The sequence below is a fragment of the Pipra filicauda genome, unplaced genomic scaffold, assembly GCF_003945595.2.
Source record: "Pipra filicauda isolate LSUMZ 115617 unplaced genomic scaffold, ASM394559v2 scaffold26_size5592650_pilon, whole genome shotgun sequence".
Lineage (NCBI taxonomy): Eukaryota > Metazoa > Chordata > Aves > Passeriformes > Pipridae > Pipra > Pipra filicauda.
Window position 1 is genome coordinate 4,377,228 of NW_024104387.1, and position 19,408 is coordinate 4,396,635.

Here is a 19,408-nt window from a genome sequence, read left to right on the forward strand (position 1 = left end):
TAGTGACACATTATGAGGACAAGACTGTTTTATTTACTATCTCAACTGATGCGTGAAAATCCCAACTGGCATTTTAACAGTATTGGAGAACAGCAAAGTGACAAATGTTAATTTATTCACACGCGTCACAGCACGACATCGGAAAAACTGAGAAGGACAACATACAGCGAAGGACAAAATTGTTCATTAACTGTGTGTATCTCCTCAATTTCCTAATGAGAAAACAAGGCAGGACTGCAACAGGAAAGACAGATTTGGAGAGCAGTAAGCCCGAGGGAAAGAAACTGAGAAGAAGGGCGGGTGTGCAGTTCAAATGCGACGGCGATGCGGACCTCGAGGGGCTCAGGGCAGACCCACCGAGGGCTCCCTCGGCCCCGACCCCGGGCTGGGCCGCCGGGGCGGGACGCGGCTCCCGGGGCGGTGCCTTCGGGGCCGGGCAGGGCCGAGCAGGGCCGGGCAGGGCCGGGCACCCGCCCCCGGGGCGGGCGCGGCGGGGCCGGCGGAGGCGAGGGCAGAGCGGCGCTGGGAGCGGCGCTGGGAGCGGGCCGGCCATGGTGGGGCTCAAGGAGGAGCTGCTCAAGTCCATCTGGCACGCCTTCACCGCCCTCGACCTCGACCGCAGCGGGAAGGTCTCCAAGTCCCAGCTGAAGGCAAGCGCGGGGTGGCGATCCCGGGGGACGCGGGGCCGGGGCCCGATGGGGTGCGAGGGGCCGTGACACGGCCCGGGGTGTCCCCGCCGACCGCCTGCACAGCCGACATGGGGGCGCGGGGCTGAGACCTGCCCGGGCTGGGCACGGGCACCCGCTTTCACAGCTCCCTTCGGGCTGGGCACGGGCACCCGCTTTCACAGCTCCCTTCGGGCTGGGCGTTGCGTGTTCCCCACCCGGGCTGTGCTTCATCCCACGGCATCGCCTGTCCCCGCGCCCCTGGGCGCCTCCGTCCCGCTGGAGGGTGGCCCGGACCCCCCCTGGAACCCGAGCGGGCTGATTTTCATTCAGCCCAGGCAAGCGCTTCGTCCTCCCCGAGATGTCACTGCACAAACCCTTGTTGTGCTTCTGGTCCGCTTTCAGCCACATGTCCTTGGTACCCTTTCTGGCCAAAATCTTTTGTGGGGTAGCCACAAGGTCCCATCTATAGGGGTTGGCTGCGTCCAAGTGAAATTCACAGCTTGCCAAGGGGAGGATGAGGTTCCACAGTGCCCTCTTATTTGGATATAAACAGGAGAATTAGTCAAGAGGCTCCAACTGTGCCATTCTTTCCTTAGCTTATACGCTGAAGTAGTGTTTGTGCTCTTAAAAGAGCTCTCAGGCAGCTTGCTGAATCCAGTCCCATCTTGGCCCTGCTTTATGGGACCATCTTGGCCTGGGAATAATAGCAGGAATCTGGCTAAATAAATATTTTGAATAAGAACGCAACACCTGTTGACATTTGGGACTGTGGGTCCTTGTGCTGAGTGCTGGGGTTGTGTGGGACGCAGCAGCAAGCCGAAGTTGGCGCCTTTCGTGAGATTAACTCTGTGAGTGGCCGTGCTGTGGGCGGCATTTCCAAGTGTGGCTGGTAGCTAATGAACTTTGTTTTTTAGAATTATGTAATGAGTGTCCAGAACAGGCAGCATTCTGCAAGCAGCCTGTTCCTCTTCTCCTTTTCTTCTCTCGGGGCGATTGGGCCGTGAGATAGAGCTGAACTTGGCCAGAAGTGACTGCGGGGCAGGAGTCAGGCGAGAGGCCAGACCTGACTGAGCTCAGGCTGCAAACGTGTGCAGGTCCTGGATCTTTCACAGGTGGTGTTGTGAAAGTGAGTATTTGTGTAGCAGTGTTACAGAACTAACTGAAGCAGGTTGCAGAGAGGCTTTTTTTTTTCCGTTGTCCTGCTTTTTAAAGGAATCCTGTTTTCCTGTCGCGCTATCTTCCACACCTTGTGTGTACTGACGCGATACGTGTGCTCAGTGCACTCACCTGAGAGTGTGTCTGCAGCATGCTGTGCTGGCTGCTGGAAGAGCTGCAATGTGGTCCACAGGTGCTGGGCAGAATGAAATGGCTAAGGAAGCAGCCAGAATGCTGGTGGGCTGGTTCTGCTGCTTCTGTTTTAAGATCACTGACTGGCCCAGGTGGACTAAAGCAGCAGTTGTGTTTCCAAGCTGTAGCACAGTGTTGTGCTCTGCTGTCTCACTAGAGCCCCATGTCTACAAATGCTTGTGTTTAAAAAAAGATAAAAAAGTGAAAAGGAGAGGGAAATTAAACTTGTCTCCTTGTTACCTATCAGACATCTTCCTGAACAGTTTTGGTATTTTCATCTGCTTGTGAGAGAGAAGGGATGAAAAAAAAGCAGGGCTCTATGTCTGTGCAGTTCTGTCTGTGATATCAAGGCTCCTGAGGGAAGTGTCAAGTGGAGGATCTGGGAGTGCAGAAACAAGTCTGAAGTGAGGCTGCTGCCTTCTCCTTTGGCCACCAAGAATTAGTTTTCGGGAGACGCAGGAAGAGGTTGTTCTTCCATAGACTTTTTGTGGCAAATGATGAATGTGGTGTCAAACTGATAGTCCTGCTCGGGAGAAAAGGTGTGCATGATGGCAGCAGCCCCACATGGATGTGTTGGAAAGGGCAGGCAGGACAGCAAAGAGAAGCTTCTATCTGATTGAGGTAGGTCTATGTTGCACTAAGAGGGTGTTTCACAATAAAGTATTTCTCATCCACATTACCATGAGGAAGATAAACACTCTTGTAAAATGGAGAGATGGTGCTTGGAGATAAAGAGGTTAGTAGAGATCTGTGATATTAGGGAAATACGTTTAATAATTTAGTGGAACTTGTTTTTTAAAAAATATAATAAAATCATATTTTTTTCTGAGAATGGTAGTAGTGTAGCCTGCTGAACTCTTCCCTTCTCAGTCACAAAACTTACTGACAATGAATCTTTGGTTTGTGTAATCCAGTATAAGGTGCTGCCATCATGTTGCACAGACGTTCCTAAGTATAACAGGTTTCACTGTTAAAGACAGTGATTTCTAGTTACTCTGCCTAGAAGTGATCTTTGAGCCTTCCATTAAAATAGATAATTTTCTTTAAATACTATGAGAAGAATAAGTGTGTGTGTGTTATGTAGCTAAGACCCTACTGTGAAGGGTTTGCATCACACATTTGTTTTTAACACATTTGGACCAAAGGGATGGAGGTGAGTCAATTGGGTCTGGAGAAACAGCAAATGCTTGGAGGAAAAACTAGGACTTGCTTGGAATAGTAAGGATTTAATGAGATGTCTTTTATCCATTTGTATCTTTGTATGTGTTCTGAGCTGCTGAGAGAAGGGACAGCCAAATCAGTCCTTTGTGTAATTTTGAATATTGTCTTCTTCCAGTATGCACTGATTTTTATTTTTTTTTTTTTTTTTACTTTTTTTGATCTATAATCTTCAGAAATTCTACTGTTATGCTGGCTGCAGATCTTAGCCCTTTATCTACACCAGCAGAAACATTTGTGTATTCTGTTCTTAAATTACAGCTTTAAATCTGGACACAGTCATTATTTTGTCACTGTGTTTCAGCACATTCAGACACTGATACAGCAAGGCTCAAGTGTCAGTCCTGTGTATGCAGGTACAGCTGCTCCTGTGGTTTGAGCATGAGCTACATGCCAATACTTCCTCTCCTATATTTAAATCCAATTCCATCTGCAATCTGCAGTTTTAAAACTGACTTATTTTTAAAGTTTCTGTAATGTGCCAACATTAAATCCTCTTTTCATCTGGGTCTTGAAACACTGCGATTTTAAATATAGTTGCACTTGACAGCCAGCAAAACTACTTGTAGTGTGTGTGTGTGATTGGGTCTCGGAAAAAATACACATCAATTAGTTTTTACACTCTCTCTGGAAGCTCTTTGTATGTTGCTTTGTGGCTCGTCTCTGCTTAGGAAGTGAATTTATTTGGCTCTTCTTGTTTTATGTGCTACGTTGGGGTGGATTTTCTAAGTCCTAGGGTGTTGGATTCCTGGTGTGATACCTACAGAATGTGGACGGTGAGCCACTTGTGAAAATACTGTCTCATTTGGGCCTGTAATGTATGAGTGACTAAAGTTACTCATTAGGCCTAGAAAATTTAAACCAGTCTTTTCTCGTGTCTGGGGTGTTTATAGGGTTATTATACCTCTTATCTTTGTTTTGCCTTCCTACTAAATGTGAAGTCAATGGCTGGTGGGAAGAGGAAGAGGGGTGTAATCAGGGGTAAGAGGGATGGTCCGAAGGGAGAGGAAGACCTCGAACAATGTAGCAAGGCAGTGGCAGGGGTGAGAGCCTGTGACGAGTGGGCAGGACCCAGGCTGGACAATTGGCTTTGTGCAGCAGTGAAGGGTGGTAGGAAATTAGTCACTGTGACTCACTATGAGAGAATCGTACTCTCGTGCTCTTAACGGGGCTCAGAAGCGTTTGTGTGAGGAATTCCATGAGGAATCGTGTTGGTGAAGTGTGAGAGGAGGGATGCTCCTCTTCCACGGGAGGTGGCAAACCAAAGCAACTTGTAGACCAAAACAGGGGGCGTTAGGAAATGATGGGACCATGAGACTGTGCTTAAGGGGAGCAGCTCTCAGTGGAAAAACGGGCCTGTTTAATCTTTGTCCTTGAACCAGCCAAGAAGACCAATGGCATCCCGGCCTGTATCAAAAATAGTGTGACCAGCAGGACTAGGGAAGTGATTCTTCCCCTGTACTTGACACTGGTGAGGCCACATCTCGAGTCCTGTGTCCAGTTCTGGGCCCCTCAATTCAGGAAGGACATTGAGGTGCTGGAGTGAGTCCAGAGAAGGGCAACGAAGCTGGTGAAGGTTCTGGAATGCATGTCCAATGAGGAGCAGCTGAGGGAGCTGGGGGTGTTCAGCCTGGAAGAAAAGAGACTGAGGGAGACCTTATTGCTCTCTACAACTACCTGAAAGGAGGTTGTAGTAAGTGGGGGTCGGTCTCTTCTCCCAGGGAACCAACAACAGGATGAGAGCTTAAACTGCGCCATGGGATGTTTAGGTTGGACATCAGGAGGAATTTCTTCACAGAAAGGGTGATGAGACATTGGAAAGGACTGCCCAGGGAGGTGGTGGTGTCACTGTCCCCAGAGGTGTTTAAGGAAAGACTGGACGTGGCACTTGGTACCATGGTGGTGTTCAGTCAAAGATTGGACTTGATGATTTCAGAGGTCTTTTCCGGCCTAATTGATTCTGTGATTCTGTTTTGTTCTGTTTCAGGGGAGATGTAGAAGAAGGGTGCAGTACACAGAGTATGTTTACAAAGAGCTTTTCCTAAGGTCTGGGAACCACAGGAGAGAAAGGCAATTCCCTCGGTAGCTGGACAGATGCAGGCTGGCACCAGTATGTGTCTGGGGGCCAAGGGGGGCACACTGGTCATGTTGGCAAGAGGAAGAGTGAGCCTGTTGGAAATGGTGACAAGGGGTCTGTGAGTGCCCAAAGGGTGAAGGGAGCAAAAGAAGGAACAGAGAGGTGATGTGGGTGAACCTGAGCTGGTGGAGGCTGGGCTGGAATACACTCGTGTGACTGGGAAAGAGGTTATTGCACTAACCCCAGCGCTAAATAATGAGACTCCGACAAGGGGCATATACGATGCTACTTTCACACTGGTCATAAAAGGAAAAGGGAAAGCACTTGTGAGTAGCCTTATTTTGGCTGGCTGGCTGCTGACATGGATGTCAGAGAGAGATGAGCCAAGAATGTCTTGGAATGAATTCACACAAAGCCTCTGAATGGAGCTGTCGGGATCTGTGATGCCAACATTTTAAAATCTGAAAAAGAGATGGGGGAGGAGAAGACCCCCTTGACAGATGGAAAAGAAAAACAAAAAAAACACCAAAGAAGCTGACAATAGACACTGCAGGACTAGTCTGCCCTGGTAATGCTCCTACTGTCATCTGGGCCAAATTTTTGTTGCTGAGCAATAAGTTGTCCAGCAGATCTTCCCGTTCCCTGTAGAAACACAGGTCACTTTTACAAACATGGTTAAATGGAACTACTCAGATGGTAACAATTCAACACGTGCTGAAGTCTTGGAAAATAGGAGCTCAGAGGGGAGCAGCTATGGCAGAGTAGAGCTGAATGTAAAGCAACATGAAATGGGCCATGAATAAAGTAAATCCAAAGTCTGTGATGACCTTTGGTGTTCAGCTGGCATGTTTCATCTGGATATTTGTATTTAGAGCAGAACACCTTCAGTGTTCCCAGGGAAAGATGGGATGCCACTAGACATCTTTGTTACAAAACTTCTCAGGGAAAATGAAGGAATGGCACCTGGAGTACACTGGTGTCATGAACTCTGTACAGGCTGCTTGTGCTGTCTCATGGACTCCAGTTTGGGGACCCCCTCTGTACCCATGTGCTGCAGCACAGAGATGAGCCCCTGGGCTGGGGTAGGAGTTGGCTCTGGCATGAAGGTAGATTGTTAAATGTGGCATCCAGAGCATAGTAAGTGAGGAAAGAAAAAGCTGCCTAGCAACCCTGTGGCCATGGTGAGGGGGGGAATAATCCTTGGTGGTGGAAAACTTCTTCATGGTGTTTCTGCAAGACAAGGTGATTTTTTGTACCCCAGTTAATCTAGTGCTCATCTAGTTTGTTTTTTTTTAAGTTGTTCATTAGAATAGAGTATTTTATGGTCCAGATAATGTGTTTTGAGAGAACAAACCAAAACAAAACGAGACCTCAGTGCAGAATTTTTCAGGCTTACCCTGCAACTGAAGAATTCAGCTGGCGCTTGGCCCCGTTGGAGAACAGCAGGCTTTGGCAGGCACCGAGGAATTTCCTCAGCTATGAAAAGAGAGCACTGGGCACAGGAGAGTTCGCAGATAAGGCAGATATTAGAAAATCATTGAGAGTGGAATTCTTTCCTGGTAAATTGCTTGCTTAATGTGGAAACCACCTAGGTTTCTGACAGTCCACGCACAGCAAGCAGGCTGAAAAAAGGAGAAGAGAAATAGGTAGAAAGGACGTGATAAGAAAGTATTTTATTGAGACTTTTAGTTTACTTTGGTAGTAAGCTTAAATGAGTTATGCTTTTAGGATATTTTTATTAGCTGAGTGGTTTTTTTGTTATAGTAATAGCAACTACAGTGTGGTTGGGAAATGGTGTTCATCTCTATTTCTCAGAAATTCAAGAATCCCTCAGGCTTCTATAAATAACAACAGAAGCCTTAAATAGAAGGGGAAACACACATGATAGTATGTTCCCCCAACCTATATGTAAATCACATGGACTCAAATACTTGATTTGATGTTGTGGTTAGAAATAAGGATAGATTGAAGGAAAATACACTGTTGATGAAGGGTAGTGTGAAATGTGATAACTTCTAAATGCTATTTTGCTGCTTTCTGAAATACAGCTTTTGTTGTAGTATGGCTGATGCTGTTGTTTTAAGTGGTTTTAAACTTTTACACCTCATAAGCTCCAATGCCTTAGTGCTAGCATTCATCGTTGAAAATATGTGTTTCTCATGGAAATGTCTATTCTTCTAAAAGAAAGTTTAACTTTGGAGGTATGTAGAGAGGAATTCTCCTCTGAACTAATCATGCATTTTGGGCTATCCTTGTAGAATTTTCTGCTAACTAACTTAGATTCTGCATATCTCCTTATCATACATAAGAAAAGTAAGTGTACTTTTTGGGGGGGGGGGGAGGGAGGTGGGTGGGGGAAAGCCCAGATATTTTAAGTGTGTAGCATTGGTTTGATTTCCTAGGCTTTGAGAACTTCAGACTTTCACTTCTTGTTTTGCAGCTAACTCCATCTTGACCACTCTATGTCTTCTCACCTAAACAGACATGCTTATAATTTTCTACACATTTTTTTACTGCTCTCTATTTGCATCATTTGGGTCTGTTTTTTGTTTGTTTGTTTGTTTGTTTGTTTGTTTGTTTTTAATTTTATGAAAAACTAAAACATATGCCAAAATTCAGTTGCAGTCTGTTCCATGTAGTTGTTGATTTAAAAAAAATAATACCACCAGCAGCACACCTTTTCAAAAGATGTGATCTGTTTTACTTCTGCTTAATTTTGTTTTACCTTTATTTTTTGCCTTTGGTACCTTTTTTTCCATGCAGACCATTCCAGAGCATGTGAAGTGAAATCCTTAACCCAGTTCATGTAGCTGGTACATGGTCTTCAGAGGCTCAGCTCTGCATCGTGCCAAGGGAGAGGGCTTCCCAGTGACAGGGTGCTTAAGACGTGATGGGCAGGACTGACTTGACTCCAGACAGTGTGAACAACGAAAGGGATGGTGCTTTGCCTTTTCTGGGGAAAGTGCCAGTGGCACAGGAGTAGCTGCTGCCCAAGCTCTGCCTTCCTGTTGGCACTGAGGTGTTGGTTTGAGTGTGCAAAGCTCAGCTCAAGCTGAAGAAGTTGAGGTGTGTCGGCTACCAATTAGTTTTCAGTAACTCAGCACTTCCTTAAAATTAGTCAAGTGTGTAGTCTCTTCTTGAAGGTCATTTCTCAATAACAGACACGAGTGCTGGTGGCTGTTATGCTCTTGATATAATTCATGCAAATACCTTTTTAAAATAAAAATTTGAGAAGCACAGCTAAACCCTTCCCCTTTCTGTAACATTACTTTTCATTTGCCAGCTGAAACGTGGGGTGAATGTTGAGAAGCAGCCCAAAAGCAGATGAGAGAAATCCATAGTTAATGCTTTCATCTGAGTGGTCACATCTTTGTAAACTAAAGGCACATATTGAGTTGTTTTCTCTGTTACTCATTTGCAGTAGATATAAATATTTATAATTTAAAAGGCTAGGTGTTTGTGGTTGTTTTTCATAGCTGTCTGATTTCACTCTGTAAGTATTGCTCCAGTGTTTCTGCATGCCTCTCCTGGTTTTCAGCCACATGGGTATATGTGTACAAAGGGGAACTTCTGTAGCTGCCTTTGCAGTGCTGTAGGACTGGACCTCTCTGTGCTCGCACTGCTTCTGGAAACGTGCAACTGTCTGAAGCCACTGAATCCATTGTTTTAGTTATGTTTTGTTTTTTGACAAAAATTCGTGGGGCAGAACTTGTGCTGACATCAAAGTGTCACTTTGCTCGTGGTTGAGGCTGACAGCAGTGTCACTGGTTTCTCTTCTGTCCCTAGGTCCTTTCTCACAACTTGTGTACAGTGTTAAATGTCCCCCACGACCCGGTGGCCTTGGAAGAGCACTTTAGGGACGATGATGAAGGGCCAGTTTCCAATCAGGGTTACATGCCTTACCTAAACAAATTCATCTTGGAAAAGGTAAGTTTTGAAGTAAAACTGGTGTGTGCAGGAAGCATGCTGGTGTGAAGGTGCTGGTGGTGAGTGTATCTGTATGGGGTCATGATAGGGTGGGTACTCTGGAGAGCCTGTGCCTAAAAATGGAAGGGTGCACTGTTTTCTACTTCTTTCTTCTCTCCTTGGTTTCTATTTCCTGTTACATCTGGCCCTTGTCTAAGCTGTGTTCATGCAGGACTGTGTTCACATCAGTAAAGCACTTCAGCTTGAATTTATCAGAAAGGGTCTTGGAGCTGTAGATTGTCCTACTTTATACTACAGCTACAACAGAATGTTGTCATAGACTCCTTTGCAAACAAAAAGGGCAAAAATATCTTCAATGTTCTTCACAAGATATTCTAATAACTACATCCTTTCAGATAAGTGACAGTGGGTGACATCAGGCAGCGTTGTTAAGTTTTGTCTTGCAAGTTCTTTCGTGTCTGAGCACTCTTCACTCTTCTACTGTGCCTTGTTTTGGGGGAAACCCTACTGTAAAGCCAGCAGGGTTTCCCCTGCTCTCCTCTCCATTGTGTTCTAAGAGAGGTAGTCATGGGGTTTGAAAGTTAAAAAATCCCAAGCAACTATCTTCCTGCTCTTTTTCTGAGAGCTAATGTTGAGTCACTGTACTGGACAGTAAAAAGCAGCCCACATGATAGTGCTAATATGAGCTTCAATACCACTGGTTTCTCGTATACTTGGGGTCAACCCCAGAAACCCTCAAGCTTTGATGTTGTGGCTGCAGACATACAGAGCTGTTTGCTTTCTTTTATTATGCTAAAAAGTCCTGAACTGACACACTGTCGAAAAGCCCAAAGCAGCAATTGCAGGTGATGCAAATTCCTTAGCCTGATTTGCTGAATATTGCTCCTTCTTTACTCTATGTGTAATACTGGTGGAAAATGTGATATATGTATATAATGCAGTCTGGCAGCTTGGAAGTAGTAGAAGCATATCTAGCTAAGACTTATCAGCTCCTCTGCCTCTCTAGTCTGTGTTTCTCTTGTACCCAGAGAGTGTGAGAGACGCCCCAAGAGTGTCCTATTTGATGTGTGGGAGTTGTTGGCCATTAATACACAAAAAGGTACCAGATTGATGTCTTGAGACATGCTGAAGACTTGCTATGTCCCTAAGAAGTTGTGATCTCATTTCTGCTTCATGTTGGCAGTCTGAGCTCCTGTAAGGTTCAACAGAGAGCAAGCAGTTTAGATAAAAAATCTATGAAAAAAGAAAAGGCCTTAATTTATTTTGACCAAAGGATTACAGTGGGAAAGGCTGAAGCACAGTCGATTTATACTGTTTGTAGGCAGTAGCAAGTCATTAGGTTAAAAAAAAAAAAGAGAGAGATGGAAGGCTTTTTCAAATATGAAAGTGCTTTATTGTTAAAGGATGTTTATAGGAAAAATAGTTAAGGAAATGAGGAGCAATTGCATGTAAATAACATTTTAATTTGAAAACGACAGACCCGCCTATATAAGCAAGTAGGTGAGAATTTGCAGTGCTACCCTGGGGCACCTTCTTACTCCATGGTAAAAACAAAGGAGGAGCTACCTTGCTTTCTCATGAAAGGAAAGAGCATGGCTGCATATAGCTTCTTGTGTTGTTTTGTTCAGACACTGATCTGGCCTCCAATGATTGACTGATATACCCATGCCATTAGTTAATCTTGAAAGATGAAAATGTTAAGGAACAGGATTAAATTACCTGTAACTTCATGTTATTTAATCTTAGCTAAATGCTTGTAAACAGTTTAGATATATACTATTCAGAATGAGTGAAGTTGTTTTGACAGAAGGCTGTCTTTTTGGATGGGAAAAATCTTGACTATGCCATCTCTTCTTTTAGAGATGACTTTACATCAGTGCCAGAAAACATCATGCAGTGGGATGAAGTCACTGGTTCACAGCATGTCTCCTTTGTTTAAAACAAACAAGCAAAAAAAGCACACAAGAAACTCCTTCTTTCTTCATTCTTCCAAGGTGTAATCTGTTCTTTTAGCTGGGGTGATTGTAGAAGAAATGCTCTTAGTCTGTGCTAGTGAGCAGAGCTACTAAAGGAGTGATGCTTTATAGCCCCAAATACAGAGGAAATCCTCTCAATTTCCAGTCATACATCTTGTGGTAAATTAATTGATTTGAGTAAGAGCCACCTGCTTAAGAGAGATTTTTTTGATCTTAAGATATTTTGCTTTAAGATATTCTTAAAGTGTTTAAAGAATGAATTCTTAGAACTCTTTTAAAACTGTGCAACTATGACCTACAAAAAAGAATGAATTTTTAGAGCTCTTTTAAAACTATGTAACTATGACTTACGAATTTTATTGGGAGGACTTTGTAACCTTTGGAAATAACTTCTGTTGTACTCGTAAATGCAGTTGTAGCTTTTTATGTTTTTTGGTGCTGGCTTACGCTGTGTGTTACTCTGCACTAAAGCCTCTTTATATAGAGCCAAGAAATTGTCAAGAAAGACACAATTGTCAGGAGAGACAAGGTAGTTAAATGAGGTAAATTGGTTGCAACTGATTTCCTTTATCCACATAGGGAATTTCAATAAACAGTTTGAATAATTAGTATTGCCTAATTGATGATTTCCAGTATCACACAGCTTGTTACTTAGCAGATAGATCTATCTAGAGTTTTCTTGCATCTGAAACAAAATCTGCCTTCTTCTATGAGTGTCTCTTTCAGGAGAGAGCTATCATTTGCCAATATAATCTTTTCATAATTTGTTTTCCTTGGTTTCATGACTATATTTTAGTATGTTCTGTTATTTTCAATCTATATCTTCAAATACCAGTTGAAAATGTTTCCTTTTCAACGATAGCAATGGTGGTATTTTACAGCAGGCCTTATTTATAGCAAGGGAGAGTCGTAGTGGGGGGAGACAAAGAAGGACATTGTTCTAAACCTTCCAGGCAACTTCATGAGTGCTAGTTACACTACCAATGCTTGTTATATTTTTGGAAAGCTGGGGCTCGTGTGCTGATGTAATCATTGTTCCTGAAAAATTCCTAATCGGTGCCTCTGCTCTGGATGACATGTGGGCTCCACAAAGTCCCTTTCAGAATTAAGTCTGTGAAAAGGATTTATATGTCTAAAGTGGGACTGGTGGCAGAGAAGAACCTATTCCCCTGTGGCAAAATGATTCTGAAACCTCCTATTTGACTGCTGCGTAGTCCTGACGGCAGTAACAGGTGACCTGGGCTCTGACACGAGTTCCTGAGGCAAGTGCAGTCTGACTTTTCTGTGTCAGCAGGAATTGTGCACTTGCCCAGCCAGGGCCTGTGCCTTTCTCCACCCGTCTCCCTGTGGTCACTGATTGCTGCCATGCCTTAAAACATGAGCTGCTCAGAGGGCATCCCATCTTATTTACAGTGCCTAGAGCACTTGCCAGGTGGTGGCTGTAGGAAAGGAGGTTTCCCAGCCTGTCGGCGTCTTCCTCAGGAGTAGCATAACCACTAGGACATTACCAAGGTGGAACCACTCATCATCTGGGTGGGAGAAGCTGTTCTAGAAAAGAAGTCAGGCTTCACTGGGCAGGGTGGGGAGGACAGACAGAAAAAGCACAGGCAAGAGTAGCCAAGGGATGAAGCGCTGACAAATACAAGGAAGGAGAAGGAAACACGGCTTCTAGCCCTTCTTCCAGAGGGTGTTTGTTCGCTTAGTTGGTGTTTCATTCAAGACCCGTGTTTCTTGCGCTTCTCATATTAGGAGGGGCTGAGAGAGTTGGGATTGTTCAGCCTGGAAAAGAGAAGGCTTTGGGGTGACCCAACTGTGGCCTTCCAGTACCTGAAGGGAACTTACAGGAAAGATGGGATGAGACTATTTGCAAGAGCACGTAGTGACAGAACAAGGGGAATGGCTTCAAACTGAAAGAGAGTAGGTTTAGATCACATATTAGGAAAAAAATTCCTTACTATGAGGGTGGTGAGGCACTGGAACAGGTTGCCCAGACAAGTTGTGGATGCCCCATCCCTGGCAATGTTCAAGGCCAGGTTGGATGAGACTCTGAGTAACCTGGTCTAGTGGAAGGTGTCCCTGCCCACGGCATGGAGGTTGGAACTAGATGATCTTCAAGGTCCCCTTCAAACCCAAACCTTTCTGTAATTCTGTGATTCTATGATTCTATGATTCCTGTGTGAACAAGATAGATGCTGAAGCAGCTGTAGCAGCTGTGGCTCCTACAACTTGCACCTCGTTCACAGGACAGTTCCAGCCTGGAGCCAGCCTCCTGCATCAGCACTGACGCTGGTGGCCCGCTCTGCAAGCATGCAAAGTCTATGGTTTTCTTTCATAGGCTCACTTTTATGCCTGGAAACTGTTCTGTAAAGTGCTTCTTGGCATAGGGTTGGTTTCTAGTTTATTTCTGTCTTTTTTCTTTTTTTTCCCTCCACCCACATCAGTTCAGTGACTTCCTTAGTCTGTGTTTGACTTGGCCACTGTGGCTCACCCTCCACTATATCTGACCACTTACCAGAGTGGATAGGAAATCATACAGTTGGCATTGGTGTTCTTGAAGCATCTGAGATGCATGCTCTGACCTGTCATAAGAAAATATCACTGACCATTGCTGGTGCCATTACCACAAGAGGTACAAGAACATGTTTCTTAGACATGTTTTCCAAAATCTCAAAGGGCCTTCCATTACAATGCAAAACATACCTTTATCAGTTACATGTTGGCAAAGAAATATCATGGCTAAGCTGTAGAGAGAGGATAAATAGTTTATAACATAAATGAGGGTTTAGAAAGAAAACAGAGGACATTAAAGCTCTTGCATATGCAAATAATTCACTGATCAGTATGTGCAGTTGCTAGGTATAATAAAGGATAATGAAAACAGGAAGCATTTTATTATCAGTGAGGTGAAGATTTGCAAGTCTGAGAAAAGGAGAAGGTTTTAAGTGGATTAGCATTCAAGAAAAAATGGCTCTATGTTGATGAATATCCTACAAGAGTTACATTTGAGTAACGTGAAGTGGAAAAACATATTAGAGGTCTTTCCCAGCTGTTGTTCCAATATTGCCTTTAGCATATCCACGTGTAGTTTTGGCTGTGCTGGTTTCCAGATTTGCTATATACAATCTCAGTAACTCAGCGCAATAGAAGGGCAGTTGGAACTAAGACGGTTCTGAAGATGGGTTGGAAGCTAAAGCTAATGTGCCAGAGGAGATGCAGAATGCAATGTAGCTTCCTTCACATGAAGTCAGGGTGCTATTAACTCAACCAGAAATTGGAGGTTGGATGTTAATTTTGCTGGAAAAAACTCCTTATTTGACTCCATGCAAAAAGTCAGACTAGGCTGCTACAATGTTCTTTTTGGACCTTGGTGGTTCTTGCAAACTAGAATTTTCTCGCTGCTTTTTGTATCCTGTTAAACTTTGTCTGTCTGCTATTCTGTGTCATTCGTGCATATCAATCTTTTTTGTTGTTGTTCAATTTCTTCTTTTTAGGTTCAAGGAAACTTTGACAAAGTTGAATTCAACAGGATGTGCTGGACTCTCTGTGCTAAAAAGAACCTCTCTAAAAGTCCTTTGCTGATTAGTGATGAAGATGCATTTAAAGTGTGGGTTATTTTTAACTTCTTATCAGAGGACAAATACCCTTTAATCATTGTACCCGAGGAGGTAAGAAACAAAAACTTAAGCTGTTTAACACCAGTTTGCTTAATGTCCCAGTTGAACTATGTTAGTTTTCTATTCTTTAGATATTTAAGATAAAATATTGTTTAATATAAAACTTTTATTCCCCCTCTTTTAATAATGTAAGGCCTTGGGTGCATTTTTCTTGTCTTCCAGGGTGCATATATGGGGATTTCCACAGGATACTTTAGATGTTGATAGCTCTGTGCTGCTTGTCCTCAGTAAATAGCTTATTTTGCTTTATGTGAGGACCGACTGGTGCTGGGGACACAAGCTCCTGTACCAGCACTCAGAGCTGGTGAGGTTCTTGCTCCACTCATGAGTAGTTCATGGATGTGATCTTTAATCACTGTGCTTGCTTATAGGTAGTTAAAATTTTGCACAGCCAGTTCATCAGTGTGATTTTGAAAAAAAAAATTCCCCCCTCTTTTCTGTGTTATCGTGACTTGCAAGATGAGTCTTCAGTCTCATGTCACCCTCCTGATGAAAAGGAGACATACTGACTTTTCTGATGATGTCTGTTTCTGATCAAAAACAGCCACCACCTGAACACTTTTGCTTGAAATGGCTAAAGGAATAATAGCACAGAGATGTCTTTATACTTTAAGTTCATGAACAAGTATCAGCAGTGCTCAGATAGGTATTTTAATCCTAAAGCAAGATTTCCGTATCTCTACTATTCTCCCCTTTGGGAAGGGTGGGGAAAGAAGCGGAAAGATCAGAACTGCAGGCATAAATAATCCCTTGCAGAACCATGTACAGGAATCCCAGGGGTTTGCAGTTTAGCACTGGAGTACTGAATAATAAATATTTGCAAATTGTTGAACAGCCAGAGATCAAAACAGTGTGATTAACATGCCACTAACAACATAACCGTTGGACTCCAAGGTGTTGTGCCAAACCATAAAGTACAGATAACTTGCCTGTCAAAATAAACTGCTCAGTTTTGCTTTCTTACTCACTTTTTAGCAGGAGACTTTCATTCTGTGCAGCGTTTCTGGTTTTGCCAGTCTGGCCCCTGCCAGGGCCCTACCTGGCATGCTGTATTCCCATGAGAAATGAGACAGTCTTCTTGCTTGCTTTCCTGTTTTTGATGTTGGTTCTGGGAGATAGGGATCATGGTTCTGAAAGGTAGGACAGCTCCTTAGTGTTGCCAGATTTGGCTTTGGTAGAAGGTCAGAGCCACTATTAAATGTGAAAACTGAGGCTCAAATGCAGGCCTTTGACTTGTCAGTCTGTTCCCCACCGTGCAGCCTGCCTTACCTACGGGCAGACATTTCACATCTCCTAAACTGTTGGCATGGTTAAAAGCTTCAGACCTGCCAGCTCTGGGGTGTTGCTCCTTGCTCCCCCTCCACAAGCAAGCCCCAGATTCGAGCTGCCTCCTGTAGCTGATGCCAGGTGATGACAATGTGTCTGTGTGTTGGCAGATGGGCTGCAGAGTCGGCTCCCAGCCAAGGTTTTTCATATTTCCAGATTTCGTATCTGCTGTTGTTTACTTTCCTTACCGCCCCTAATGCACAGGGTTAACCTGTATTGCTCTTCTACTTGGATTATTTTTCAAATTCTCAGTGTGGATCTGTGTCTGCATCTCTTTGATTGCAGCAGGATTTAAATTGTGCAATCTGTTTAAAGGGAGCTTACGGGAGCCTGACTGACAAAGAAAGGCTGCTCTGTTCTTATCATATACAATGCCTGTATTCACTCCACCTTCTGCCTCAGACCACACAGGTAATGTAATCAACCACTGGAGGAATGCTGGCTGTTGAAAACACTCCTTTCTGGTTTGCACTGATCCTCTGTCAGGTTCTCTGTGCTTCTGGAAAATTCCACATTTACTCATGCACCCTTTACACAAAATTCCAAAAGTAAAGATGCAAAGTCTCAATTTCAGTCAGTTTTGCTTTTTCTCTGCGTGACCTTTCGTGTCTGCCTTTTTTACAAAATGGCTTGCACGTCATGTGTACAGTGAGGGGATTTTTGCAAAATGAAAAGAGAGGAGAAGGGCAATGGAAGCACCACTGTCATATTGATGTTTTGCTGAGGGCAATGTAAGCCACTCATGTGTGACTACAGCTTCCCACCCAGGGAGCAGGCTTTCCTTCCCTGCCTGGCTGTGGCCCTTATCGTTGGCTGAGAATATTGCAACACACGATTTGCTGCAGTTTCTGGCTTGGAGTCCTTTGTGTGGTATCCGGCTGTTTCCCCTCTTCCCTCCCTTCCACCCTGTTGGCTTTTGGGGATTTTTTTTTTCCCACTTTATAGGTAACTAAGAAACTTGCTGCATACTTTCAGGTTGGAAGGGTGATCCCTTGAAGATTTTTGCCTCCTGTCTTGTGGATGGCAAAACTTAGATCTCCAGTGAATGTATTAACACAATTTCATATAGCTAAAAGGATGCCTTTTCTTCCTCCTTGCAGGAACTGCTCTTTGGGACATGCTCAGGAGTCTGAATTTCCTCTTTTTTTTTTTAATTTTTAAAATGAGATAAGTGATTTCTGCTGTCATTTCGTATCTCATATCTGGAAAATTCTCCAGTTTGAGTACAGTTTTCCCTTCTTTGCACTGGCCTGATGAAATTTTGAAGCTGCTATCCTTCCTTCTTACCCACGTCAAGAACTTCTGCATTAGTGCTGCAGTGCTGGGCCTTTCATATTAGACAGCTGATTGTGGTGGGGCTGTCACCCCCATCTGCAAAGTGTTAAGTCTTGATTCCTTGCTGAGGTGTTGAACAGGCTGCAGCCATTCCCAGAGAAGGGAAAGCAGGCTACTTTGGAAAGGTTTCTGAGGTGCAGAATGAGAACAGCTTTAGAAAGAGCAAAGTAAGGAAAGAAGTTATCAAGAGAGAATTTGAAAGCAGTGGAGAGGTGACACAAGGGCCAGAAATTTCTTGTTTAGCAGAGGCCAGGCTGAAAGCCAGAGGCACTAACTGGCCTGTGCTCTTCACCTGCCCTGGAAGGAGAGATGTCAGCCCTGCACTTAAGGGAAATAAGGTTAGTAAAATCCAGCATGGGGCGTGCAATTGTGGCATGTGACTTCAAGCTTGAGAGGATCCCTCTATGTTATGGAGAGAAGTCAGATAACAAAGAGGCAGGAGCTGGTGGCTACGCAGGGCACTGGCTCAGTTGGTAATGGCCTTAGACCCCAGTGTCACTTCTGCTGGGTACTGGTGGGCAGCACTTTGGAAAGCTGGAAAGGAGCAGAAATCCATGAATGTTTGTTTTGCAAAGATGCTCATGTCCCAAGCAAATGGTATCAAGTCTGAAAGCTTCCTCCCCTTTCAAATGAGAGGCCTTGGTAGGCAGTGAAACACTCCTGTGAACTGTCTATGTGGTATTTCAAAAAGATACAGGTGAACTGGAGGAAAACAATGCTGTATTTTGTTTGCTGTAGTTAAAACTAGTCCTGATGGAAAGCTTTCAGTGTTGATACAATTCCTGGCTAACAGCAGAACTACCTTCTGGTGCAGGGGGCAAAGCTCTACCAAGCAGTTATCCTGTTAACACTCCCAGAAAACAGGGAGCCAGGTGGGAGCTCCTTCCCTTCCCCACAGCTGGTCTTTTCCATTAGATCATCTGAGATGCAGACATCCAAGTGTGTGTTTCCTTCAGCTCTTGCAGGCATTACCTCTTCCATGAGAAGGATTAAATAAAGATGGAGAGAACTGAAGCCATAAGAGGCGAAATACTCTATTTTGTCATGAGCTTTCCTTACAACTCGCCTCTTATTTGTTACAGACTCATTTGTGTGCCTTGGGATTGTTTAACCAGACGTTTTCTGTTTTATAAAAAGGTTTCCGAACACTTCCCCTTTCTTATTTTTGGACATTTGACTGCAGCCTTGGGAATGCTTTGTCGCCTGAAAGCTGTGGTCTGTGGTTTAGCTGTGTTTCTGGGCCGTCCCTCATGGTGGAACTCACAGATATGTCCACTGCAAGCTGCATTCCCTGTGTTGTAATCTAGCGTTCACACAACTGGTTTCAAATAAGCCAAACATATTTGCTGTCTTTACTTCTTAAGCCTGGCTTCATGAGGAAAGATTTGTACAGTCATTTTTCACTTGTCCTTTAGCCTTCAACCGTATTAACACATGGCATTTCTAATCCTCCTAAGAGGACCAAACCTTGTGTGGCTTTCTGTGCATTTCAAAAGGAGATGAAGTTTTTTAGCCTGAGAAGGTGTCTGGTGGTGATTCTTCTGGAAGCATTTCTTGCAGAAAAGGTTATTTTGTGACCATGTTTGCTTCCTTGTTCTGCATTCTAGTATCAGAAACTGAAACAGTAATGAAGTACTGGGAATTGACCCTTGCCCCTTCAGAAATAACTTCAAAACTGATACAGAAAGAATGTGTGGGGTTTTAATTGACCCATGATCTCTACTATTTGATGTCAGTGATTAGAAAGATTTTTAGTCCCTTACAACTTGCATCAGTTCTTTCCCTTTCACTACCCTTTTCCTGGATTGCTGCAGGAAATAAGACAGTTTTCAGCTTATGCAGCAGGTTTTTTTTTTGGAT

At 44.0% G+C, this 19,408-nt stretch overlaps 1 protein-coding gene across 2 annotated transcripts in view; it reads left to right on the forward strand.

The window, feature by feature from the left end:
- Window positions 1-455: 455 nt before the first annotated feature.
- Window positions 456-19,408, forward strand: part of SWAP70 (switching B cell complex subunit SWAP70) — a 39,161-nt gene continuing 20,208 nt past the window's right edge. Inside the window, exons 1-3 of one of the 2 annotated variants that reach the window (XM_027737626.2) lie at window positions 456-650; window positions 9,097-9,237; window positions 14,705-14,878. In XM_027737626.2, the coding sequence (XP_027593427.1) occupies window positions 552-650; window positions 9,097-9,237; window positions 14,705-14,878 (414 nt within the window). In that variant the 5' untranslated portion in view covers window positions 456-551. Of the gene's footprint in view, window positions 651-7,460; window positions 7,512-9,096; window positions 9,238-14,704; window positions 14,879-19,408 lie in introns of those variants that run through there. The other variant, XM_039382469.1, reaches the window with a different exon arrangement.